The sequence below is a fragment of the Pinus tabuliformis genome, chromosome 6 (assembly GCF_031772625.1).
Source record: "Pinus tabuliformis cultivar Carrire ecotype Pingquan chromosome 6, CPIR1, whole genome shotgun sequence".
Lineage (NCBI taxonomy): Eukaryota > Viridiplantae > Streptophyta > Pinopsida > Pinales > Pinaceae > Pinus > Pinus tabuliformis.
In genome coordinates, this window is record NC_142292.1 from 759005372 (window position 1) to 759015672 (window position 10301).

The window sequence follows — 10301 nt, forward strand, 5'->3', positions numbered from 1 at the left end:
GTGAGCTGTATTGTGCATTGCAACGATATATGTTACAAGTTCGTTTCCATAGATTGGGATACCTCCCATGGCTTCAAAGAGCTGGTCTGGAGTGAAGGAAAGATTGTGCTCAGGTGACAGCGGTACATTTTCCAAGTGTGTTTATCCCTGTGGCGTCACGATTGGGATTTTCATGAGGGTTCTAATTTGGGTTGTAACACATCCAATGCCGATGTGTATGGAGGCTGGACAAGGAGTCTATCCCTCAACTCCATTAAATGCTTTTACATAGAGGACCATCTTTGGATGCAACCCATCTAGTGTGTCTAAGTAACTTGTATGTACTTCCTGCAAACATTATCGTGGATGAAGCTATTCAACCCCTATCTAATCGGTAGTAGTTGTCCAGGGGCATCAAGGGAGTATCTTAATAGAGGGATACGATCTATTGAAATACTCACTAACTCCAAAAGGTCTGAGACCCTCGCAAGTCAACAATGGTCCTGCCCCCATGGCAAGCGAAAGCAATGGACTATGATGACCAATAGGCTAGGTATGAATAATGGTCCCAGCTTGCAATCGAGTTAGCAAAACTCCAAACTCAATAGGAGTGAGACTAGGCTGAAAACAATCTCAAGTCGGAGGGGGTAGGCACTATACTGTGTGAGAATAATGAGCGGAGAGACTGTTCGTAGAGATAGGAAGAAATAGTTCCTTGTAAAGTTGAGAGCAACTTAGATTGTGAATCTATGTTTTAGGGAAAGCCTAACTCCCCCTGCGTGTTGGCATCCTGAAATGCCAGGAAACACATGCCAAACAAACTGGAAATGTTTCACCTGGTGTTTCACGTTTTGGAAACATGAGGGGAAACACCATGTGGTGTCTCAAGCAGGTTTCACGTCCTAAAGCTGTGTTTTGTGCTAAGAAAAGCTGTTTTTTCCTCCATAAATGAAGTGGCAAGGGAAATGATCATTGGTACCCACCCAAACAACTATTCTTGGTGTTAAAGCTTTGATAATGGTGCTTAGACACTGATTTGACTTTAATGTCTGTTTTTTCTTTCAAGTTAATGTGCTATCCATTAAAACAAGCTAATTTGTGAAGCATTTATATTTTTTAATACTGCGTTTCCTTGTTTCAAAATTCTAGAGGTTTAAATTTCTAGTGTGTACTCGTTTCCCTGTACTGTACAACTTATTCATGAATCAATTATAGCTCCAATCAAGGTCTACAGACACCTTTTGTTGTAGATTTCAGTGCAAGGGCAACCCAACCTATGAATCTTGTAGTTTCTTGGTATTATTCTCTTGCCGCCTCTTTTCACTATTCTGATTAGATGCCTAGTTTTATACACACATGAAGTCGCAAACAAGAGACATTGCAGAACCTTTCTATGCCCTACATCACTAATCTCATCACCTCCTTTTGGTCTATCTTGGTGACTAGAGGTGCTAAGCACTCTGCAAATGTCATAGCATGGATGTAGATAATGTAAGATCTACGAGACAATGTACATACCGTCACTTGGTTGATGGATGTCTCACCTCCACAAGGTCACAAAGCCATACCCGCTCCTTGCATGGTGCTACTCCCGAACAAAGATCAGGTAGCCAAACTCGCTTCACTAGATATTTCTTTTATTCCTTGGATGTAAGCCTAGAAGAGTTTCAACAATTTTTCCTTGATCTCTGCCTAACTTGAGGTAACTAGGCCCTCTCAAGCCCAAGCATTCCATGGAGGACATTATGAAGGTTTGCATCAACTCCGTCACAATGATTAGATGATTACAGAGATGTCTATTCTGCCTCTTCTACTTCTACCTCCATCTCTATCTCTGATATTGAGTAGTGTTTCCTCTCTTTCTAGGGTTTACCTTATTGGTTCACCCTTTCTCATGTTCTTTCCTTTTATTATACTTTCAGCTGTATATTTTTATCTTTTAACAATTGGAACTTAGAAGTGATCTTGGCACTCCTACACTCTGATGTTGTCTGTCTGTATTTTCTAATCCCATTGTCCTATTCTTTGGTTGTCTGTGAACATTACAAAAATGATCTAATTCTATCTTATCAAACTGGTGAACAATAGAAATATGGTGACTTTTAATTGATTCTAAACCTCTCTTGTTTCCAGTTTTCTGGCACATCTTGCTTTCCTTTCTGACTGGGTGTTTTAACGCTTGACTTTTTTAAAAGAGTCTATTTCTTCTCTCATATGATTTTATATTACTTTTGTATCCACTGAACCAAAGAATTCTTCCTTACAAACTTTACTGTTTACAGCTCTTGAGTGGAAAGTTGAGTTCAGTAAAACGTTGTGCTCTTCCTCTGCTTATAAGCATGATCTAATTTGGTCACTGACGTCATAAGTGGATTAATCCTTAACAATGCCTTTCTCCCAATTATCATTCATGTTTTTTGGGTTATGAGCAGGCTTGCAGTACTTTCTATGGTTTTCGATTTGCTTTTTATGCATTTAATATTGAGCAAAAATATTCAGTAGATGCAACTTGATTTGTAATTAAAACTTGCCAGGTCTAAAGCATCATTAGTCATAGAAAATGATGTTTGAATTGAAGGCCTGTTGAATTTCTAATAATATAAAGTTTTCTTTTTCTTGTTTTTGTCATTAATTGCTTACTGTTTTTGTCAATAATTGCTTGCTTGCCAGAACTGTAAAGAGATCATATTTCTCACGGCAATCAAACTTTAAAGATTGCCAATATGCAGCCTCTCGTACTTGAAAATGGTGATGAAATTGGGAAGATAGAGGACCAACTGGTAATCCCATCTTGTGGCTCTCCTTGCGATGATAGCTCTGATATTCCACAAATTTTCCCTCGAATTGGAGATCAATACCAAGCTGAAGTACCTCCTTTTAACCCTCATAAGGTTTTCTACAAGCAGGATAGAAATGGAAACATGAGTTTAGAGGAAAAAGAGGATGAGGACAATGAGGAATTGTTTGCAGAAGGATTACCTGTGCCAGTAATGCAGATACCATTCTTTTCTCCCAAACTTGATCTGATAGAGTCAGAGATGGACTGTGGTAATGAGCCATCATCAGAGAGTGTGTTTGGTGTAAAGGAAACAATATTTTCAGTTGCAAAATTGGAAAGCAAGCCTTGTCAGCTGGATTTACTTGAATTTCCAGATAGGAGTTGCATCCATGAGCACAACTTTAGTAACATCAACCACCTTCCACAGGATTATGAAGATTTTTCCATGGCAGATACAAAAGGAGAAATTTCAAGAGAAAAAGGAGAGCAAGAGAACATTTGTATAGAATCTGTAAATGCAGCTAATAGTGTGCCTGATGCAGTTTCCTCTGGCAGAGGGAGGCGAAGGAGAAGGGGCAAGGGAGGTTGGAAGAAAGTCAAGAAGGCAAAAGTAGAGTTGTCGAAACCAAGTAAACAGAGAACTGAGTCTAATGTTTATAATGAACAAACAAAGCAAGATTTTCCTTCAAGGCAATTTATTATAGTTCCTGGCAAGCCAAGTGAGCCCTGGACAGAGACTGAGGAAGAAGTATTCCTTCTGGCACTGTACATTTTTGGAAAAAACTTTATACCAGTGAGGAGTTTCCTGGAGACAAAAGAAATGAAGGATATCCTATCTTACTATTATGGCAAGTTTTATGGGACAGAGTCCTACTACAGGTGGGCAGAATCTAGAAAGATTAGAAGCAGAAAATGCTTCCAAGGACAGCGTATTTTCTCTGGATGGCGTCAACAAGAGTTATCAATACGTTTACTTCCTCATGTACCTGAGCATTTAAAGGATAGGCTTCCAGATGTAAGTATTAAATAGAGAATGTGGTTTTTAGTTGCACTAGAACTTTTAATCATGAAAAATTCATTCCACTGCAATGTTTCTGGGAAAGTTTGGAATGCATATACAGCTGTCAACACAGTTTTGATTACAGGAAATTTAAACCTGATAAACCTTTCTAGGCAGACCATTAAGCGAGGTCAAAGTCAAATTTATGCGTTGCAGCTTCTTTTGTCAATGGTTGTAGATTTAGTCATTATTGTTAAACAAGACTATTTAGGGAAATTTGACTCCTGTCAGGTAATAATGTAATTAAGGAAAAGTGTACAGGAGGCTTTTATCACCACGGAATACTAGTATATAGATATAGATGTTATTACAGTGCTACTTTTGTATTTCATTTGATGTTGAATTTCAAGTTAAACGATTTAACATTGTGGTTAACTTTCATGTGTCTTAACAGGCTATGAAGAGCTTCAATGAAGGGAGAATATCTTTTGAAGAGTTTGTAACGGAGCTGAAAACATTAGCAGGGCTAAACATGCTGGTTCAAGCAGTTGGAATTGGTAAAGGAAACCATGATCTGACAGCAGCTTTTATGGACCCCATGAAGACTAACCAGGTGGTGTCTGCTCGTGAAATTCCTATGGGTAGAGCATGCTCTTCCCTTTCTACTGATGAGATTGTCAAATTCTTGACTGGAGATTACCGGCTTAGCAAGGCACGGGCAAATGACTTGTTCTGGGAAGCAGTGTGGCCTCGACTTCTAGCTAGAGGATGGCATTCTCAGCAACCTGAGGATCAGGCAACATCGGGATCTAGACACTCGCTAGTTTTCCTCATCCCTGGTGTGCAAAAGTTTTCCAGAATTTTAGTGAAAGGGGTTCATTACTTTGATTCTGTGAGTGAGGTTTTGAATAGGATAGCGTCAGAGCCAAGGTTGCTTGATCCTCCACAGCTAGAAATGGGTGACATGACTGGAAGCAAAGTGAAGCCAGAATGCCACTGGACTGGTGAGATTCTAGAGGAGCAAAATGATCGCTTGCAAGACCCCCCTTGCTATCTTCGACCAAGATATTGCCCAAGAAATATTGATTCATATGCATTCACTGTAGTTGATACCAGTTTGGTATCACAAGGAGAGGAGCCTGCTCGTTTTTGGGAGAGCAGAACATTGCCTGCAGAAGACCTGTCATCATGTCTTCAATGTGTTTCTGCAGAAACAGAAGGTTTGAACTCAGAGTTGCTGCTGAGTAAGGTGGCTAAAACTTGTGAACCTTTGGTAGTTGAAGATCCACTGAATGCCTATCCAGCTGAGACTGACGCAGTTGCAATCAGCAAGAAGAGCTTCGGTGGAGTTGATAGGATATGCACAGTATCACCATTGCATAGAAGTGATCCTCCATTGTTACAATCCGAGGAAAGTAATTATTTCAGCAGTAATTTAATGTTGCCGATTAGTCCCTCACCACCCATTTCGAAAGAAGGCATAGTTAACTCATTAGTTGGTGGTAGAGGTGGAACTTGGGAGCTTAATCAACAAGAATGTAACTATGGTCAGAATGATCCAAGCTCTCCAGTGGTTAATGATGCAGCTTTATGTAGAGAGACCCCTGTTTCCTGCAATAGTATGTCCTCTCTCTCAAATGAAGGGACATTGAGGTTAAATAATAATGATGAAAGTGAAACAAGAGATTCTGGACTGATAGAATCTAGTGATACAAAAGAGCATGGAGTAGTTGCACCTGCACTTAGCCTTATGATCAAGTCTAATGACAAGGAAGAAACTCCTGTGTCTGTTGTAGGAACCAGCACAGCCGAGAAAAGCCCGTGCATAGCACCTCTAGGTCAAGTTGACCAAGAGAATAGCGAGAAAGATCTTTCTACCCTCATAAGCAGAAATTGGCTCTCTTTCAATAGGACTAGCAATAATGCACTATATTCCAGGTTATGTAAATTCAAACCACAGGCTGTACATGCTTTAGCTTCTTATCAAGATAACTCGGAAAGTTTGATCCTCAATTCTTTTCCAGTTTCAAGCGCTACATTCCAGGAAGCTCCAAAATCAAAAGAAAATTTCATCTCGGAACATGATCCTGCATGTCCTCAAGAGACACCAACTTATTCTGGACAGATACAATCCTTAAGTCCAGGTCCATGTGTGGATACTGGGAAATCAGAACAAAAGTGTCAGTCTGAGCAAGATTCAAGGCATTGCCAAGAACAGCAAAATGATTCAAAACTAGCACAATCACTGGGAAATGACCCTCTTTTGGAAGCTGCGAATTCTGAATTTTTTGCATTTGATAGAAATCCTAGCGATCCTCAAGGGGAGCATAGTGGTTCAGAGAAAACACAATCTGCAGCTCCCACTTCAGATGAGGGCCATCCTCATGAGACACAAGAAAATAAAATACAGGAATTTAAAGCAGAAGGGCGCAGACAAAGTACCAGGGCTCGCCCTTTGACTGTAAAGGCACTGGAAGCTTTTGCATCTGGTTTTTACACTGTCAAACGACGAAAGGGTGGCAAGAATACTGTTAACTCTGACAATTCTCCTCCCAAATCCATCTCCAGGCAGTTCACAAATGAGCCTACCTGTTTGCTTAATGGTTTTAGTTCAGATAATAATGACATTACTATAGTCGATACAAGCATGGAGTTTGTGGAGGGAGAAGGAAATGACGATTCTCAGTTGGGTCTTAAATCTCGGTGCAGTTATAAGAAAAGGAGAAGAACCCATGCTGTCATGAAGGTCCCAAAGGGAGGTTTATACTCAGAAAGTTTGGGGCTGGAGGATAGGGAAGATGTGGTTACGGGAATACTGGTTTCTGAGGTAGGGAACTAGGAACCAAGGACATACAAGAAAGAACACGAGTAATCTGTTAAAGAATGCCAGCCACTTGACGTCAATTTGGAGATTTCGAGCATATTTCAGTGTCATACCCATTGCATCCCTTCAGCATAGATTCTCTTCATATGGATCCTGTTAAAGCACACGTAGCAAAGAAAAAAATTTCCTGGAAGTTAAGTTACGCCTTCCTTAAATTTACTGGACACTGATGCTACTTTTGTCTCCAAGGTGCAATTTTCAAAGGAATGTAGAAACTGCTAAGAGGATATTTTGCCTGGGGAATTCCTGTTTCTCTTTGCCAAATCAGTTTCTTCAAAGTTCAAAGTGAGATAAAACATCTAGAATTGCCTCGCAATCATCTTTGCAGAGCTGAATTACAAACTGCTGGAATTGTGAATTTTCAGAATAATCATGGGTTTAACTAATTAAATGAGGGCTTACAGTTTGAACTGGTCATTTGAATTGCTTATTCAGTTGGTTTTTCTTGAAAAGATAAAGGTCACCTGTACTATAAAGCAGCCTTTAACAGTTTCTGGTCCTCTTTGATGCAGACATGGCAACTGGTTTGTGTGTCATTGAGCTCCCTCTTGTTCTTTCTTGTTTTGAACTTCCTCACGTAGTAGTTGCAAAACCAAACTTCTTCGGTTTCTTCTTCTTCTGGAGATTTCTGGCTTGTTCGTCCAGCAAATATTTAATCTACAGAGATGCTATTGTGCTTGGCTTATATTGCCTTTCCCGACTCCAGACAGACTCATGGTTCGTCTGATTTGTTACATTGATTCATTAGTGGTAAACGCTTTATTATTGAGGCATGCTTCAGGTTTTGATTTTTTTTCTTTTTTATGTACAAAAGCAAATCACAAGACTTAGTGATTCCAGCTACAAAAGTAGACTGAAGGATGTTGATGCAAAGTACTATGATTGTTTCTAACTCTCAGTTGACGACTGAACAGATTCAACTGCTTGTGATAATCATTCATGTAAGGTATTGTTTAAAAGTATTCTTGGTATGCATTGATGCAATTATATCAAAAACATGCTCTTAGAAAAGAATTGTTATGAGGTTCAGTGTCTCTATTCTAGAGGAACCATGTAAGATGATATTGGAATAATTCATATTAGATAAGCTTAAGATAGATTGCAGAATAAAATCTGTTACTGAGTTTTTTTCTTCTCGAGTGCTGGTGCCTAGATATAACAACTGAAAGGGATAGCTTCAAGCCTTCCAAAAGAGATTGTTATAATGTTGATGTGACTGGTACCAGCTCTATATCTTTTAGTCTTGAATTTCTGGCTATAAACGACTTCCAGCATTTCAATATTTCCAGCAGCCATCGTGCAGGAAACTCAATATCGAGTACAAATCTATTCTCGTTTGAGTTTTGGCTCTTCTAGTGGCATTTTAATATTTATACTGCTTGGAAGATAAACCATATGGTGCTTGAGTTGGAGAGTGGTATCAATATACGTTTCTGTGGCTGTATAATATTAAGCTGATGTTTAATTTCAGTTAGTAGATGCTAATTTGTTGTAAAATAACTTCTTGTCTTGAGTTTAAAATTTAATTGAGCTGCTGTTTAAGATCAGAGCAAATTTTACTGATATGCTTTGGGTAAAGTTCTGCATTGCAATAATGAATTTCTTGGACACTTATTCTCCCAAGAACTATACTCTTTTAGCGTGATCAACAAAAGCTGCCATAACAAGGGGATGCAATTTAATCACATTGTGTGTAAGGCTTGTGGTTATCCTTTCATCTTTGGGTTGGTAGGTATAGTTCCTCTTTAGAGATTAGCCTGTAGTTTTTTTCTCACCATCATTGTATATTTAAATCGTGCCCGTTCGCGTGCAAAATTGGGATTTTACATCATATTTTCGAGCCTGCTAAGGGCTTTTGAGACATCAATTGTTCCCCATCCCTTCCCTGAGAGTTTTCCCCATGCTTCCTACAAAAAATTCTCATTTCAGGTAGCCTATGGCTATACATTCGACATAACTGTAATAGTAAATATATACATTTATAGTTTGCCATACAAAAACATTTTTCAAAAATTGAGTGAGAGAACAAACTACTCCATTGATGTTGGACTGTTAAGATCCAGTCTAGTGAATTCTTCTTCATTGCTCTGGCTATTCTCCTCCATCTTGAGCTTTAGTTGCTCAATTTGCTGACGCAACGCATCCAATTGCCGGATGTGCTCTTTTTTTCCGAGCTGTAGTGCCTGCATGGCCAGAGCCTCCTTTTGTTGCTGATGGATACATCGATGCAGAATAGCCAAACCTTCTCGAATCTCCAAATGTTCCTGCACACAGTCCTTATAGGCATTCCTGTTGCTGCCACCTTCCCGAGCTTTGCCCTCCCTTGACCCCCCTATCCTAGGCTTGCAGCAACCCTAGGAACCAGACAAAGAGCCGTCCTCTGCTGAATTGTTGTGCATGCTCATGATCTTTTCCAGTATGCCATAGACCCCCCACTCCAGAATCTTTCTGACACATAACCCAAAGCCCGCAATGTTTTGCTCTAGCTCCCCCACTCGAGTCTGCTTATCTGCACAATTCTTGACCTCACTCAGACAACCAACACTCAACGAATCAACACATCGGTTCCCCTTGTGATAGCATATGCCTCGAGAGACCCCCTTGAAGGCTAGCGCTTTGACTCAAAATTTGTAAAAGATTCTCAGTGAGCCCAACTTCAGCCGCTAGGCTTTCGCAGAGACCACCTGAGCAAAGATTAACCATAAACCATAACAATATATCAAATCATTACTCCTTAAATAGAAGGTGCAGGTCTGGATTTTGATGTAGTACTGGAGATTGGTACTCATGGAGCTGAGATCCCAATGCTCCTCCTTAATTTCCCATCTATCCACCATAATTTCCCAGCTCTTCTCCTCGTCCTTCATCCTAACCCACGCCTTCCTCCCACACGCGGCCAGAGCAATTCTGAGCAGAGGGATTAAATGTTTCTCACGCTCTCCCATTAACTTACCATCTCCTATGTTGGATCATTGACCTTTGCAACAGATTCTATGCCATGGGGGTTGGGTTCTCACGCTGTGAGATCTCCCTAACCCAAGTGTAGTACCATCGTGAAGGACGCACATACGTTGCTGTAGCGAGATGAGACAACCATTGCCACGAGGCGCAAGGACAGGTTGGGCCAAGTAAAGGCTGATGCGACAGGGACTGAGGAGCGGGAGGCTAAATGTAAAGGAGAAGGGGCCCATAATGAAATGGAGAGGAGGAACGAAAAGGATGGGAGGCATAACGGGATGAGAGGAAGAAGGGTGACGGGGGTTAGGGAGAAGAGGTGATAAAGGAGAAGAGGGGAGGGGGAGGAAGGGGCGAGGGGGTAAGGAGAGATAATGTGCAACTAACCTTGAAATTTCCAAATTGTTTTTCCTTTCTAACCTCTTGGATGAGCCAAGAATGCCATCCTCAAACCAATAATTGGATCCCATGACTAAGATTAGGGAATGCATGTCGTTTCCTCTACCTCATTCACTATACTTCTTTCTGCATTCAACTGACAAGCCAAATTTGCTTGCTTATCTGCTTCTTGGTTATTCCCTCTTAGGATGTGAAAGAACGACACCAAATCAAAGAAGGGAATCATCCCTTGGGATCTCTTAATAATTTGATTTAGGTTCATGTTATTTGCTGATGAATTATAATTCATATGCTTTATGATCAAC

General features: G+C 40.3%; 1 protein-coding gene across 5 annotated transcripts in view; it reads left to right on the forward strand.

Annotated features, from left to right (window-relative positions):
* LOC149260944 (uncharacterized) overlaps window positions 1-7575 on the forward strand; it is a 39647-nt gene extending 32072 nt beyond the window's left edge. For all 5 annotated transcript variants that reach the window (XM_089421439.1, XM_089421433.1, XM_089421427.1 and 2 more), the window contains 2 exons: window positions 2650-3773; window positions 4213-7575. In XM_089421439.1, coding sequence (XP_089277565.1) covers window positions 2703-3773; window positions 4213-6597 — 3456 coding nt within the window. In that variant the 5' untranslated portion in view covers window positions 2650-2702 and the 3' untranslated portion in view covers window positions 6598-7575. The remainder of the gene's footprint in view (window positions 1-2649; window positions 3774-4212) is intronic.
* Window positions 7576-10301: the final 2726 nt, after the last annotated feature.